The 16667-nt window shown below is 46.2% G+C and overlaps 1 protein-coding gene across 1 annotated transcript in view; it reads left to right on the plus strand.

Annotated features, from left to right (window-relative positions):
- Positions 1-7421: 7421 nt before the first annotated feature.
- The window catches only part of RAB38 (RAB38, member RAS oncogene family), a 55545-nt gene continuing 46299 nt past the window's right edge, over positions 7422-16667 (plus strand). The window contains exon 1 of the mRNA XM_038568354.1: positions 7422-7692. Within this exon, the coding sequence (XP_038424282.1) occupies positions 7491-7692 (202 nt within the window). The 5' untranslated portion in view covers positions 7422-7490. The remainder of the gene's footprint in view (positions 7693-16667) is intronic.

Consider the following 16667-nt stretch of genomic DNA (forward strand, 5'->3'; position numbering starts at 1 on the left):
TTGCCTGGAATTGAAATACGACGTCCATGGTCACAGATGGTGGGAGCCAGGGTAGGGACATGCTTTCTAAAACATTTTTATTTATTTACTTTTAGATTTTATTTATTTATTCTTGAGACACACAGAGAGAGGCAGAAACATAGACAGAGGGAGCAGGAGGTTCCCTGCAGGGAGCCTGACATGGGATTTGATCCCAGGACCCCAAGATCACAATCTGAGCCAAAGGCAGACGCTCAACCACTGAGCCACTCAGATGCCCCCCCCCCCTTTTTTTTTTTTTTTAATTCAATTAGCCAGAATACAGTATGTCATTAGTTTCAGATATAGAGTTCGGTGATGCAGTGCTCATCACATCACGTACCCTTCTTAATGCCTCTCACCCAGTTACCCCATCCCCACCGCCCATCTCCCCTCCAGCAATCTTCAGTTTCTTTCCCAGAGTTAGGAGTCTTTCACAGTTTGTCCCCCTCTCTGATTACTATCCATTCAGTTTTCCCTCCCTTCCCCTATGATCCTCTGCACTGTTTCTTATATTCCTCATGAGTTAAACCATATGATAATTGTCTCTCTCTAATTGACTTACTTCACTCAGCATAATACCCTCCAGTTCTGTCTACGTTGACGTAAATGGTAAGATTCCATGGTAGGGACATTCTTGTAGATAAAGCTGAGACCCCACTCCTGCCCCCGCGCCTCAGAAAACTCCTGTCACAGAGCTTTGCACACAAATACTCTTTGATTGACACTGTCGGTAATTTGCTTGAGTTACCCTCTCAGTGAGACCGTACCAGTCCTGCTGTCCCCACTTGTTATGGCTGGGGGCTCACTCCAGGGAGATCCTGAGCATTACTAACTATTGCCGTCTCTGAGAGCATCAGAAGTAGACTCCTTGTTTTATGCTCTCTACCTTTGTTGATCAGCTCACTCCCACAAATGGACAGCATGCTGTTTTGCCTGAGTTTTGAGGGAGTGTGCCATGTACCTTTTTATGTTTGAATCACACATCTTTCTTTTACTCTTTTATTTTTTTTTAAGATTTCATTTATTTATTCATGAGAGACATAGAAAGAGGCAGAGACACAGGCAGAGGGAGAAGCAGGCTCCATGCAGGGAGCCCGATGTGGGACTCGATTCCGGGACCCGGGGATAACGCCCTGAGCGAAAGGCAGATGCTCAACTGCTGAGCTACCCAGACGTGTCCATCTTTTACTCTTTTATTGGATGTTCTTCCCTCCATGCTTAGGACTTTGTAAAACAGAAATAGAATCACCTCCCCTTCCCCTTTAACAGCCTTGATATCTGGTATCATAGCAGAAACAAAGGTGGAGAAGTCTGGATCTTTACTGCGTCTATAGGAGTGTGTAGAGTAGGGAAAGCAGGGGTGATTTAGGAATCATGAGTTACAATTTTCATTCTGTCACTTTGGGCAAATTACTTAAATCCTCTGATCCCCATTTCCCTCATTTTCAGAAAGTGGGGAAACCTACCAACAGTTTAGTTTTGAAGGTTAAATAAATTAAGACAAAGGCTTGGTGCTTGGCCCTCAGTACAAGGAAGTTGAAACTGTGAGTCATATTGAATCATTTCACTCAGTGTTCTCAGATGCTTGCCTTTAGGCCATTCCTTAGCCCATTTATACTCATCCATGTTGGGTGGGTTAGAAGGAAAATGAATCCCAGCTCAGCCCCATCTGTTGAATGCAAATCAAATATATGCAGCTTTAGCATATAAGTGTAGCTGACAATAAATCTACTGCTGAAAATGGTTTAGGGTATAATCTGCTTTTCTTGGTCCAAACTAAATGGTACATTAAAAACTCACCTGCAATCAATTTCTGATGATAACCAGTAAAAATCCTAATATAGTTTTTCTTTCTGGGTAAAAAGTCCAACATCAAAATTCTTGTAGACTGAAGTATATTCAATTCAAGCATTTTCCATACGGAATCTAACTTGGCCTCTCTCCAAATACTTTGAAAATGGTTGCCTTCCTCCAGACACCTGGAGGTCTACTTTCAGCCTTGGATACTGGATAACTCCCACTGCAAGTCAGCACAGGCTTCTGACAAACTAGTAGATAAAAGGGGGATTCTTTGAAGACAACAAGAAATTAGCTCCGCCTTAACTTGGCAGAAATATTTATTAAAATGGTGATTTAAGAGATTTTTTAAATGTCACTCTTAGTTGTGGATTTTACTTGAGAACTCCAGCCCTCCGCTTCAGGACTAAACACTCTTTTAGACAGCTCTGGCTTGTTCCTATGGTTTGGTGTAATTATTAATATGTCCCCCTTTCACTCTCAAGAGTCCCTGTTTGGATGATAAATTCTATGGCAATCTTTTACAGACCTTTTTCAGAAGATCTATTGCTTGCATTAATCTAAGAAAAATTACTTTACTTTTCCTCCAACCTAGTCTTTGGTACCCTACCTTGTGGTCATTTAAGTAATTCTCCAGAGCTATAATTAAGAGCTATATGAACAAGGCGCACCTGGGTGGCTCAGTGGTTGAGCGTCTGCCTTTGGCTCAGATCATGATCCTGGGGTCCTGGGGTCCTGGGGTCCTACATCAAGCTCCCCGAGGAGAATCTGCTTCTCCCTTTGCCTAGGTCTCTGCCCCCCTCTGTGTCTCTCATGAATAAATAAATAAAATCTAAAAAGAAGAAGAAGAAAGAAGAAAGAAGAAAGAAGAAGGAGAAGAAGGAGAAGAGGAGAGCCATATGAACTGATGAATAACTTCCTACTGCTCTCTTCTTGGTGAAGGCAAATAAGGTAACCTTATAGGGACTCGTCTAATACAACAGCCCTGGGAGAGAAACATGTAGGCTTCATGTTTATGTTTGCAAAGCAATTTTCCAACCATTTTAATTAGTTTTACCCCTGAGTATGTGCAAGAATATATACCCACATTGGATAGCAAGGGAATGGAGATGTAAAGAAATCTAAATCTGTGCTTTCTGGAGTGCCATTCCATGCTTGAATTCTGAGCACTTTGCGGTCTCATACAGCTTTGACAGACTTGAGTCACCTCCCTTCCTGTTCTTCAGGAGAGGGTGTACTGTGGTGTAGCAACTTGAGGGTAGTAACTATCAGAACATCGCCAGAGATACTTTAAGAGTTACTGCAGGAAAATGGGTTTCCATGGTGCAGGTGGCTGCTGGGAGGAGCCACAAGGCACAACCCCAGCCATTCTCTCTGGAGGCAGGAGAGCCAGCTTGTCAGGATAAAGCCAGGCATTCTTCTGGATAGTCCCGAGGTATCTGAGGCAGATGGAATCTCAGGTTGGGACAGATGGGATCTTATGGACTCTCATAATCTAGGAGTAGGGGGAGGATAAGAGGAAAGGACGTCTACTTGTTTGCTAATGTCCTCTTCATCTTTTTTTTTTTTTTTTTATGACAGTCACACACAGAGAGAGAGAGAGAGAGGCAGAGACACAGACAGAGGGAGAAGCAGGCTCCATGCACTGGGAGCCTGATGTGGGATTCGATCCCGGGTCTCCAGGATCGCGCCCTGGGCCAAAGGCAGGTGCCAAACTGCTGCGCCACCCAGGGATCCCTAATGTCCTCTTCATCTAAAGGTGCTCTACCCTGAATCCAGCTGATATCCTGTCCTCAGCTACCCGGTTTCCTGATTGCAGCCTAGTTCTGAGGGTAGAAAAATTCAAAGCAAAGAAAGGGGACACAGAAAGGTTTGCCATCCAAAAAAATGTGCTTGGAGGGCCCTTATCTGTGGGACAAATATGTAGCAGAGCTGGGGAGAGAATGGAGCCTTGAAATCGGAAGCAAACCTTGCCATGATGTTTGTTTTGAAATGGCCCTTCCACAGCCTTCTCCCAAATGTCCTCACTGGGTCAGGGGAGCAGATGGAGTGCAGGGGAGAAAACACCACAGCTCGGGTAATGGTGCCATTGTGGGGGGTGGTTAGAATTGGTTGGGGTGTCACTCCTGCCGGAAGGTGTCTAAAAGGCCCAGACTTGAGTCTGACATGTTAGTCAGCAGTACACCCCAGAGATCTTGCAACCCAGTTCTCTCATTTTACTTGGAATCTTTCAGGATTTCACTGAACTGCTAGCCTGGCAAGCTCACTGAGCTGCTTTAGTCTGAAAGGTTTAAAAAATATAAACCAAGAGTAATTTCTTCCCACTGTGAAGAATTATCATGAGACCTAAATGAGTGACCCTGGAAACTAGTTGCAATACTTCCTGTCTAGCCGGGGAGCTTGCTCTCGCTCGTGGGCCACTGCCCCAGACAGAGGGCTCTCCTGCACCTGAGGCTGAATCTTTAGGACTTATTCCTTAATTCTGTGTTCTTTCGCTTAAAGGCTACTCCCTGCCCGCCCCCCAATTTCAGAAGCTTTAGGTCTCAGAAAACCTGAATCTTGGTCTACCTGTCCTATGCGGTAATCTCACCGTCTGGCGCTCCAGCATGCTCCTGATTGGCAGAGGAGGCCAGGTGAGGGTGGGGATGACTCAGCTTGGACAAGGCTGGGAAAACAGGCTGGGGCCTGTAAGCAGCTGGGTCAGGCCTAACATTGAGGGCTGGCTCATGTTGTGCCTCAAACTCCCACCCCCTCCCTGTATCTACCACCAGCTCCTTGCCCAGACCAAACTTGTCTTCAGATCTCCAGAGCCACGATTTTAGATCTGGGGAGGGCCTTTGTCATTATTGCTGTTTTCAAGCTCTAAGAAGGGCCTAAGGCCCCTCAGGATTGTGGACCCCCCTCCCTGCAAAATGAAGCCACAGCGTTGGCCAGCACTGAAGGTAGGTAGAACACTTGGTTCGCTCGTCAGATATAATCTGCTTGGTGTGTCCCTGCGTGGGCAGAAACCAAAGAATGATGTCTACCTATCTAAGCATTCAATAAAACACAAACCAGGGCAATTCTGCACACCTTCATGTAGTGCCCATTATGAGCAAAGCCTCTGAGTTACCCCCTGAGGGGTTAGAAAGCTGACCAGACATGATGTGGGTCTCCAGTATTCCAGAGACCGTGGTGTGAAAAGCTTGTCGGTCATTTGCTATTAATAGCTGTCATTCAGCACCTTCTACAGCCTTGGCATTTTATTATATGGTCTCTACTTTTACCAACAACTCTACAAGGTAGATCTCCTTCTTCTCATTTTGTGGATGTGGAAACTGAGCTTCAGAGAGGTTATGTGATTCATCCAGGTCAGGCAGCGAGGGTCCCCCTCTGCTTGTCTGGGCTTATAGAGGAGGAAGGCCTCAAGCGCAGTGTCAGATGGAGGCAGAAAGCCAATGGGCCCACCAACCTTTCTCTTCTCCATTTCACACAAACCTTTATTGGAATCTCCGTTTTAACACTTCATGTGGGTTTGGGAAAGCTGCTCTCTGTCTTGCTTTCTTCATAAACTGGATGAAATCCTCCCTGACATAGCTGGGATGATGAGATGACATAATGTGGACGTTGCTGAGTTCCTGGAATATTCAGGTGAAAAATGACTCACTCGGGTACAGGATGTTCATCATCTAGATCTGCATGCCACTTCCGGAGAAATGGATGTTTTTACTCAATTGTTCCCTTCTCGGCAAGGCCTTCCCTGGCAACCCTATCTAAAAGACCAATCCCATTCCAACTCTTCATACCCATTCCCTTCCCTTATTTTATCACCCACTAATATGTTACAAATCGTACTTATTTCTTTTTGTTTGTCTTGTCTGCCTCCACCCACAAGGATGTAAAGTTTTTTTTTTTTCAAAGAAGCTATTCAAAAGTAGTTTTTAAATTTTTTACTATTTTTAAAGATTTTGTTTATTTATTCATGAGAGACAGAGAGAGAGGCAGAGACACAGGCAGAGGGAGAAGCAGACTCCTTGCAGGGAGTTTGATGTGGAACTCGATCCCAGGACCCCGGGATCACACCCTGAGCCAAAGGCAGATGCTCAGCCACTGAGCCATCCACGTGTCCCCTAAAAAGTATTTATTTTTATAAGTGTTCTCTCTGGCCAGTCTATCTCAAATTGCACTTAAGATACAGGATAAAAAAAATCTGTATTTAATCCTGTGAAAAACTAAAAGAATAACCAGTAGCTTCCATTTCTTGTTTTAGGTTGTTATTAGCGTTAAGTTATATTCTCTTGGTATAAAAATCATTTTCAAAAAATCCCAAACTAACACGTTAACAAGCCACAAACCTACCAATGTATAAATGCGAACACGGCCAACACCCGACAGGTCAGGTGAAACAGGAACGGGGTTTCTGGGGGATCAACAGTGAGGAGTCTTTGTGTTATTTCTGTAGCATCCCAACCACAAATATATATTGGCTAAAGGAATACATTAAACAGAAACACACAAAGTCTTTGGTTCAGAAAATTGAGTTTTAATTTTTTTTCTTTATTAGTGATTGACATTGGGTACATTACGTAGAATGTCTAGAACTCAGTTCCTTCCTTTGTAAAATGGGAAGAATTATGGTATCAATTTTAAGACTGCTAGGATAGGGGATCCCTGGGTGGCTCAGCGGTTAGTGCCTGCCTTTGGCCCAGGGCGTGATCCTGGAGACCCGGGATCAAGTCCCACGTTGGGTTCCCTGCAGGGAGCCTGCTTGTGTCTCTGCCCCCCCCCTCTCTCTATGTCTATCATGAATAAATAAATAAAATCTTTCAAAAAAAAAAAAGACTGCTAGGATAATAAGATGATATGTATATAAAAACTGGCACATGGCAAGTCTGGATAAATGCCTGCCATTATTGTCACTTAAAATAATCTGACTAGTTATTGACATTGTCTTTCGGGGCTTCCCGGAGCTTTAGGAGAGGAGGCGGCTAAAAGCCAAGGATGCCGGCTGCGGTTTCAGCCCAGGTGGTCCCCGTGTATGGCCGCTGACAGCTGCGCAGGTGGGGGGGCGCCCGCCAGTTCTCCCCCGCGGCAGCGCAGCCCGATTAGCGTTAGCGCCGCGCTGGGGAAGAGGCTGGCGCAGGGTCAAATGACTTATCCAGGGTCGTTCCCCTCCAAACCCCAGAGCTCAGGGAAGCAAGCCCCGGTGACGGTCTCCCCAGCGGTCCGGGCGGCGCGGGCTGCGGGCGGGCGGGGGCTCGGGACCCGGGGTCACCTGCCGCCCGCGGTGGCCCGCGCTTTGCCCACGCAGTTGTCGCGCACGCAAACAGGGAGAGCAGAGCCCGCGCCTCACCGCTTGGTGTTGAGGCTCACAGGCGCGGGGGGCTCTTTGGGAACCGTCAGGTGCAGCACGAATGAGCTTTGCAGCAGGCGTTGGGCCGCGAGCCCCCGCCTCGCGGGCCCGGGCCGCTCGGGTCTCCGCCCTGCGGGGCGGCGCGGGGAGGGACCGAGGGAGGGAGGACGAGCCCCGGGGCGCCGGTCGGCGCGTCCCTCGGCGGCGGGAGGAGTTCCGCCCCCGGCCCGGCCCGGCCCGCCCCGTCCCCGTCCCCGCGCCCGCGCCCGCGCCCGCCACTCGGTGCGCCCAGGCCCCGGCTGCGCTCCCGGTCGGCTCGGCACGCGGGCGGCCCGCCAGGATGCAGGCCCCGCACAAGGAGCACCTGTACAAGCTGCTGGTGATCGGCGACCTGGGCGTGGGCAAGACCAGCATCATCAAGCGCTACGTGCACCAGAACTTCTCCTCGCACTACCGGGCCACCATCGGCGTGGACTTCGCGCTCAAGGTGCTGCACTGGGACCCGGAGACGGTGGTGCGCCTGCAGCTCTGGGACATCGCAGGTGAGCGCCCGCGGACGGCCGGGCCGGGGCCTCGCGGCGGCTCTGCGGGCCCGGGGCAGGGCGCGCGGGCCAGGCTTTCCTGGTGGCTCGGGAACTTGCTTCCACAACAAAACCAAAGTTTCCCTGCGCGACTTCCAGCGCAGCCCTTCCCCGGCGCGTTGGGGCAGCGGCCGCGGCTGGCCCTCCCTCCCACACCCTCCCCTGGGGTCTCTCGCCCCGGCGCCCCCCGCCCCCCGGGCCCCAGCGGGAGCCCATCTGCAGTTCTCGGTCTCCAGCTCTTGTTCCGGACTTGGGCGACGCCGCCGGTGACGCGGCCCTTCGTGTCCCAACGGCCACGGCCACCGGAGGCGGGGGGGGGGAGCCCCTGGGCGGGTTAAGGGCTGCAGCCAGGAGAGCGCCAGGCTAGAGGGATCTGCCCTCCAGCTGTTTTTCATCGCTCACTTTGCTCCAGCTCATGCCGCCCCGTCCACTCTTCAGTCAAGCGAGTTGGAGGCTCTCAGCTTTGAGGAGCCAAGAAGGGTCCTTGTATGTAGGTGTTGGGGGCAAAGTATTATTTCTCGGTCTCTCTCGAGATCCCTGTGGTCTATGAAAAGGAGCCTGTGCACATGCCTTAGGGTCACTTTTGGCAAAGAGTCGATGACATTAGCCCTAAGGTTTCTTGATTTGTCCTTAAAGTTTCCACTGGGAGATCTGGGAAATGAGAAGCTTCATTAGAATGTCTGAAACCAGAATTTGTCTCCAGAGGTAGGCGGGGGAGTTGGGCAAATGTGAGTCTATGGCAAGAGTGAGTCCTTGCTCGGACTGAAGCTGTTTGCAACCCCTGCCTGTTAGGCCCCTCCGTACAGATCCTGGCTCTGCCACTCACTAACCTGCTCACTGGCTTCAGACAAGTGGCTTCAGCTCACTTGCATCCCTGTTGAGTGGAAGGGGGTTGGGCAGCTCAGGAATATTCCTGCTCTGAGGTTGCAAGATCCTCTGGGATTCCTGTTTTGTGGTCTGTGGTACCAGGAACCTTTGTAAGTGCTGCATGCAAACCGGCCACTTCTCTTTCAGAAAATAGGGTCATTTTTAGCTGGTGTGTTTGCCTGGAAACACTTTATCACGGCTTGAAGCAAGAACAAATGTGGAAAATTTCTGAAAGGGCATTTCTGTTTTTGAGGGCCCCAGTTGCCTCTTTAATCATGAGCTGCTAAGTCTTATGATACAACTTTTGACATGTGAACAGATTCACGCACTTGGCCTCATCTTCGGCAGCTCTAGTAGCACAGGGGTTATCAGAGACCGGAAGATGTCATCGGCCACTATCTGATTGGGCTTTTCATCTGGAAAAGCCACTGTGAGGCTCTGCACTGGGTTGATGCATGTTTTAGCGTCTGAGACAGAATTCTTCTGGCTGCACTGATGTATGTATCCAGGACTGAAGCTTAGAATTAGCTTACTGTTTCAAAGGCCATGTAGCTGTCATGTAGACCTTTGGGTCAAATGCAAATAAGGATGTGACCTCAGGCATGTTAGAGAATGTTCATGTGTCTCATGTCCTCACCTAACAGGGAGGATAGAAAGGTATAGTAATTAAGAGCCTAAATTCCAGGAACACCTGGGTGGCTCAGCGGTTGAGCGTTTGCCTTTGGTTCGGGGCGTGATCCGGAGTTCTGGGATCAAGTCCCACATCGGGCTCCCTGCATGGAGCCTGCTTCTCTCTCTCTCTGTCTCTCATGAATAAATAAATAAAATCTTAAAAAAAAGAAAGAGCCTGAATTCCAGAGTTGAACTATTTTCGACTGAATCCTTGTTTTACCCCACACATCCTGGGCGATTTTAGGCAAGTTCCTTAACCTCCTGATCTTGGTTACCTTATCTATAAATTAGGGAGAACGCTTCCTCCCAGTAAATGAGAAGTGAGCAGCCAGCTAAAGGTGGTGCTCCCTACTATCAAGGAGAACTGCAAGGATTATTGTTAAACTAACATATATAAATGGTAGGCAAGAGGGCCATGATATACATGTGCAAAGTCATAATAAATGATGATTCCTATATTACACACATAATCTGTCCCCGAATACCCAGCACCATTTTTCAACTTTATCCATATTACAACATGCTGTCATGAGCAGTTTAAGTCCTAAGTCTAGAAATGCCTCCTGGGTGGTTCAGTCCATTCAGTGTCTGCCTTTGGCTCAGGTCGGGATCCCCAGGTCCTGGGATTGAGCCCTGTGTCCAGCTGCCTGCTCAGTGGGGAGTCTGCTTCTCCCTCTCCCTCTGTGCTTCCCCTCTCTCTCTTTCTCTAATAAATAAATAAAATCTTAAGAAAAAAAGAAATGCCTCCTGAGCCAGGTTCTGGATTGAACGAAGTTGCTGTGAAGGCTCTAGTGACAGAAGTCTGTGTAAATAAGAAATCTGAGGAGCCTTGGAAAGTCAGTTGTATGGGTACAAGGTATGTAGCATTTCAGTAGGGGAACTTCTTTTTCCCAGAACTCTGAAGTTCAGTGGGAACCTGTCTTTGGCAGCCTACAGCCCAGAGACCCCGTGAGCTGAGTTAGAAGCAGGGCATCGGGCGCCGCTCGTTGTGGGAAAGCAGGGCCCTTTTGGGAAAGGATGATTGGGGCGTCGCGGTGACATAGAGAGCCCTGTGAGGAGTGAATTCGTATGAAATCCAGCGTCAAGGGCCCATTCAGACTCTAGTCAGCTAAGTGTACCTTACAGCACCTGCACATCAGCCTGTCTGTCCAAACATGGGAATGCTTCGCTCTCTCCTTTGGCTCAGCTCTGGGGAGTGTGTGGAAAGAAGAGGTGAGGCTAAAAGATAACTGGTTGAGCTTCACTTTGAGATGATTGGGAATGTGGATGAGATGAAGAGGATGGCTCTGTCTTGATAGAATATCTTCTCTTTTTTTTAGGTATTATTTATTTATTCACAAGAGAGACTCAGAAAGAGGCAGAAACATAGGTAGAGGGAGAAGCAGGCTCGATCCCAGAACCCCAGGATCATGACCTGAACCAAAGGCAGATAGATGCTCAACCACTGAGCCACCCAGGTGCACCCTTGATAGAATATCAGATCCATCTGCTATAGAGCATATCTTTGCCCATTAGATCGTTTTTTAAATATTATTTATTTATTTATTTATTTATTTATTTATTTATTTATTTATGAGAGACACACAGAGAAAGAGAGAGAGAGGCAGAGACACAGGCAGAGGGAGAAGCAGGCTCCATGCAGGGAGCCTGATGTGAGACTCGATCCCGGGTCTCCAGGATCAGGCCCTGGGCTGAAGGCAGCGCTAAACTGCTGAGCCACCCGGGCTGCTCTGCTCATTAGATTTTTGATATTCATTTGATTCAATGCCAAGTCAGGGCCTATTTGTCCAACTAAATTACTTGATAAATCTCAAGTAGCCACTTCAACTGGCCATTCTGTTCCTGAAAGACTCCAAAAAAAAAAAAAAAAAATACCTCTCAGGGGGTGCCTGGCTGGCTTAGCCTGTAGAGAATGAGACTCTTGATTTCTGGATCATGAGTTCGAGCCTCACATTGGGCATAGAGATTACTTAATAAAAAAAATTATATATTTTTTAATACCTCTCAGGGCTTGTGAAGTAGGCCTGAAAACCAATATGGTAAATTCCATAAACCTCACAGGGAATGGCAATCACCCTGAATCCCAAAGATTCCATCATAGAGGAGCAGCTGGGTCAGCTCAGGGTTCCAAGGCTCTTGATGGCATCAAGAGAAATTAAGTCACTTTGCCTGAGGTCACCTAATAAGTGGAAGAGCTGGATTAATAGAATTTTGTGTGATTTGGAATCAAGCCATGCTCTTCAAGACCATAGGCCTGTGAGTGCCTCAGGCACAGTCGGCCCACTGGGGCTATACCCTCCTCTTCTTTAAAGCTGCTACTTCTTTAGATTTACTAAAGGTTATCCTTGGCGTCTCCTTCCTATTTCTAACATGTTTTTGGATATTAATCAGAACGACTGTGCGGGCAGTGGGAAGAAATAGAATGAAAATCTATTTCTGAAAATTTGACTCTAAGTTATAGGGTTTTTAAAATAGATGTATCAGGAAAAAAGTAAAAGAAAAGGTTCCCCTTTCAGACTCTCCTTTTCTATTCCTCTCCAAATCTAATACTATAATTATTCCATTAGCATTTTCAAAGAGAACTATACAATTTTGTCTAGAATTCTCGATGTGCTTTGGGACCCTAGCTGCAGGAATTAGGTCAGTCATAGTAATAGTAGCTAACATTTCTCAAGCATTTATTCTTACAGTTGTCCATACATATTTAATTTTTAATTCCCCAGTAAAATAGCTGGTTAAGTGGTACTGCTGGATTTTAAAATTTGGCTGTGGAATTCAGTACCAGTTTCCTAACAGCTTTGCTCTACTTCTCACGATTTAAAAATAAAATACTTTTGGGGTGCCTGGGTGGCTCTATTGATTGAGCATCTGACTCTTGATTTCGGCTCAGATCATCTCATTGGGCTTTGAGCTGGGTGTGGAATCTGCTTGAGTTTCTCTCTTTCCCTCTTCCACTCTTGCTCTCTCTCTCTCTCTCTCTCTCAAATAAACAAATCTTGAAAAAAAAACTTTAAAAATAGAAATAAAAGTAAAATGCCTTAGATATATTCGAAATTATTTTTAAAATATACTACTTGGCGTTGGGCAGGCCGTGAGAGCTTGCTGAACCTCAGTTCCCTCATCTATGAACTGGCTCCTGATTCATTTTCCTGCGATGTCACGTATTTGTATTATGTAGTCTCCTGTGGTTGCTGTCAGCTCTGATATGTCTTGAGTGTGCCCAGGTAGCATGCCGCAGCTTATTCCACCTTCTTCCCTTGCCAGCTTTGGGACTGATGCAAGCCACTTAAACTTCTTTGCCTTGGTTTCCTGTCTGTAAACAGGGGACTGTAGCAGAACCTGCTCCTTAGTGTTGTTAAAAGAATGAAATGAGGTAATTCACGTGGAGCTGTGCCTGACACATAATAAATGCTGAATAAATGTTAGCTATTACTCTTATTCTTAATCGCCATTTCAAACTACCTTCACATACAATTTCCTTCTTGATCTGCCCAATATGGCTAAGGATATAGATGGATCAGGTGGTATGAAATCTATTTGGGGCCCCCGAGTGGCTCAGTGGTTGAGTGTCTGCCTTCAGCTCAGGGTGTGGTCCTGGAGTCCCAGGATTGAGTCCCGTATCAGGCTGCTTCTCCCTCTGCCTATGTCTCTGCCTCTCTCTCTGTTTCTCATGAATAAATAAAATCTTGAAAAAAAATCTATTTCATAATAGAAAAGAACAAGAATCAGAGAGGTAAGGGACTTGCCCAGGGTTGTAGGAGTTAGCAAGTGGCAGAGGAGGAAAAGTGGCTGAAGAAAAATAATTCCCTCAGGGCACGCATGTGTGCTAACTTTCCCTGACTGAACTCTGTGACAAACATTGGAGGACATTGACTGTCCCACAGGCCAACTGGTGGGGAGGTGGCCTGGGCCTAACGTCAAGCCAGTGGCCAGGAGGTTCATCTGGATCACAGTGCTGTGTTGTTTCAGAGTTTATAAAATGTTCTTACACCTCATGAAATTCAATGGGGGGAAGCTTTTGGACTTGACTATCTCTTCGGTGTCTATTTCTAAAAGACTGTAACTCTCCAAGGTGTTTTAGAAGAAGGGTCTTAAATGTTAATAGATCTAGAAATGTAGAGGGAGCTAAATTTGGCAACCACACATCAAGCCAAAAATAAATAAGTAAATAAATAAATAAAAATGCATGTCAAGTCTGGGCCACTCTCTTCTGGGCAGTTTATTGCCTTGTTTCTAGCCTGGCTAATTATAGATTTTCTAAATACCATGTGGACTAACGTGGTCTGTGCTTAGAGGTAAGCAGTATATACACTGAGCAAGATGGGGAGCTTTTCTTTTCTTTTCTTTTCTTTTCTTTTCTTTTCTTTTTTTTTTTTTTAAGATTTTGTCTATTTATTCATGAGAGACACAGAGAGAGAGAGAGACAGAGACACAGGCAGAGGGAGAAGCAGGCTCCATGCAGGGAGCCCGATGCGGGACTCGATCCCAGGACCCCAGGATCATGATCTGAGCCAAAGGCAGACGCTTAACCACTGAGCCACCCAGGTGTCCCTAGAGGACTAGTTCTGACAAGAGAGCACATAGCAGTCTGCACAAGGAGTGCTAAGTCATTTGAGAGAAAGAAGGGATGAGGAGGAAGAGCTCTAATGTGTGCGTCTGGGTTCTTTAGCACAGATGGTAGGAAGTGGCACAGTGTGTATGAATGTGTTAGAGACGTTCTAGGTGAGAGGAAGACAAAAGTGGATAAAAAATCGAATAAGACCTGATTCCTGACCTCAAGAAATTCACAGTTCAGTGGGCACGATGGCACCAAAGCAAATCACTATAATAGTGAATGAACTGTATTGAAATAGGCCACTTGAAAATATTCTGGTGGTGCAGAGGGGGTCCAGCCTGCACCACATATGTCTGCTTTTTGAGCTTAAAACTGAGCAGCTTGGATAAAGCCTCTGACTCCTAGGGTATTTCTAGTGCTCTTACCCAGCACCGGTTACTCCCTGAGGGTGATTTCAGGGCCATGCAACCTGGGGCTTTCTTCAATTCTGTCTCTTTCTCTTGAGGATCTTACACATTCCCATGGCTTTAAATTCCATGCAGACAACTCCAAAAATGTGCATGTGACCTTGACTTCCCACGATCTTCAGACCTACCATTTGGTCTTCCTGCTGAGCATCTCCTTCATGATATCTCACTTATATTGCAAGATCAATATATCATAAGAAAGTGGCATAAAAAACCCAAAGATTGTTGGTTTTTCTCTATTGGTGAAGTAATATATGCTCAATGTATCAAAATTGGAAAGTAGGAAACAATAACAACAACAAACGAGTACAGAGAACAGCCACAATAACCCTTCCTAATGATAAGTAGTAAAGGATGCTATTGTAAGTCTAAACTAGGCATCCTTCCCCACTCGCTGGACTTGGTATACACCTTTCCTGTAGTCACATGGACTTAGAGCCTCTGCCATCTTTTCTTCTTTGACCCTCCAAGTCAGATAGTGATTATGCTTCTCCTGCCACTGCTCTAGACCAAGCACAGCAGTATTATTACTTCCCTGTTCTTCTGTAATAGCCACCTGGCTAGTTCTAGTCTCTTCTTTCTTCAGTTGTTATGTGTACCTGGGTCAAATTCATCTTTCCAGAAATTGTCTTGGTGGCCTTCCCATTGCTTATAGATTATGTATGTCATGAAAAGAGGAATTAAAACACTAGAGATGGGACGCCTGGGTGGCTCAGCGGTTGAGCATCTGCCTTCGGCTCAGGGCGTGATCCTGGAGTCCCAAGATCGAGTCCCACATCGGGCTCCCCGCATAGAGCCTGCTTCTCCCTCTGTCTGTGTCTCTGCTTCTCTCTCTGTGTCTCTCATGAATAAATAAATAAAATCTTAAAAAAAAAAAAACACTAGAGATGAGGTGATAGGAGGGCTGATGGCTAGAAAGAGGACAGATTTCAGGTCATAGAGCCATTGAGGGAGGAGTTGGGTTCTTCGCTAGTAGAAGCGAGTGGTGCCCTTGAGTCCTGACTAGATCAAAAGAAAACCCAGGATCCATTTCACTGTGGCTTATTGTCATGAATACAGTTATTCGCATTGAGGGTTGAAGTGGTACTTAAATATTTTTTTTGTTTTATTTTGCTGAATTTTATTGAAAAGGTCATTTTAAAATTTGAGGATTTGAGAAGTGTAAGATTTTGCCTGGGAAAGTTTACTCATTCACTTGATAAGCAGAGGGATTTAGGGTAAACAAAATGGATCAATTTTTGCACTTATGGAATCTGATAATCTAGTGGGACATAAAATATTTAAAACAGAAAGATAATTATTTAATCTCTGTTTTGATGAGTGCTCTGAAGGGGAATTGTCAGATACTGAAAGGAAGTCAAAACAGGACACCTACCCTAGCTGTGAGGAGACATGGGATGGACAGCAATAATCTGACATAGCTACAGGTTACAAGGTGTGAGAAGGGGGTGGTGAATGTGCAGTTTACAAACCATGAGAGGACACATATGTTAAGCTAGAGGTTAAAAGTGATGATCCGTTACATTTATCAGTTTGTAAAGGCAACTTTTGCAATTTAAACACCACAGTGATTCTGGCAAATAGGTCTTATTAGTTCCAATTTTGGAGGTGAGGAAACTGGGCCAAGCCTAAGTAAAGCATGGTGCCTGGTGTGTAGTGGTCGCTCAGTGAAAGTGGTTTGATACTGGAGTCATCACTCACCTGAAAAGTTTTTGAGAATGGTTGCTTAGACTTAGGCTTAGACTTTTTCTCCCTCTTCTGATGATTTACTCTGTGGAATCCTGCAAAGCTTTCAAGTCATTAAGAACTGCCCTGCCCCCATCCCCCTGTTTTTCTTTCTTTCTCTTGATTCTTTTTTTTTTTTTTTTAAAGATTTTGTTTATTCATAAGAGGCGCAGAGGGAGAAGCAGGCTCCCTTATGGGGAGCCTGATGTGGGACTCGATCCCAGGACCCCAGGATCATGACCTGAGCCAAAGGCAGATGCTCAACCACTGAGCCACCCAGGTGCCCCTCTTTCTTTCTCTTGATTCTGAGATGGAAACTGCCAGGAGGATATGCTGGCCCTGCTGCTCCTAGGGTGAAAATCATGTTTATTCCACCAACGGATGACACTCATCTTCCAGGTTGATGTACCAGCGTAGCGTCTGACTTGGCAAGGCCAAGACTATGACTGTAGCCTGGGTTTGAAATCATTGAGTTCGACTATTTTTTTTTTCCAGCTGTTTGAAAATTTAATTAAGAAACTATGTGATTTTAAGTTACTCTTTGAAAAACACTCAGGTTTTAACCTCCCATTCCCCATTCCTTTTAGTTTCTTACAGGTAGATATTAATCAAATTCTATCTCTTCTGTCTTGAAAACTCACTCTGTCTCA

Source organism: Canis lupus, chromosome 21 (genome assembly GCF_011100685.1).
Source record: "Canis lupus familiaris isolate Mischka breed German Shepherd chromosome 21, alternate assembly UU_Cfam_GSD_1.0, whole genome shotgun sequence".
Taxonomy (NCBI): domain Eukaryota; kingdom Metazoa; phylum Chordata; class Mammalia; order Carnivora; family Canidae; genus Canis; species Canis lupus.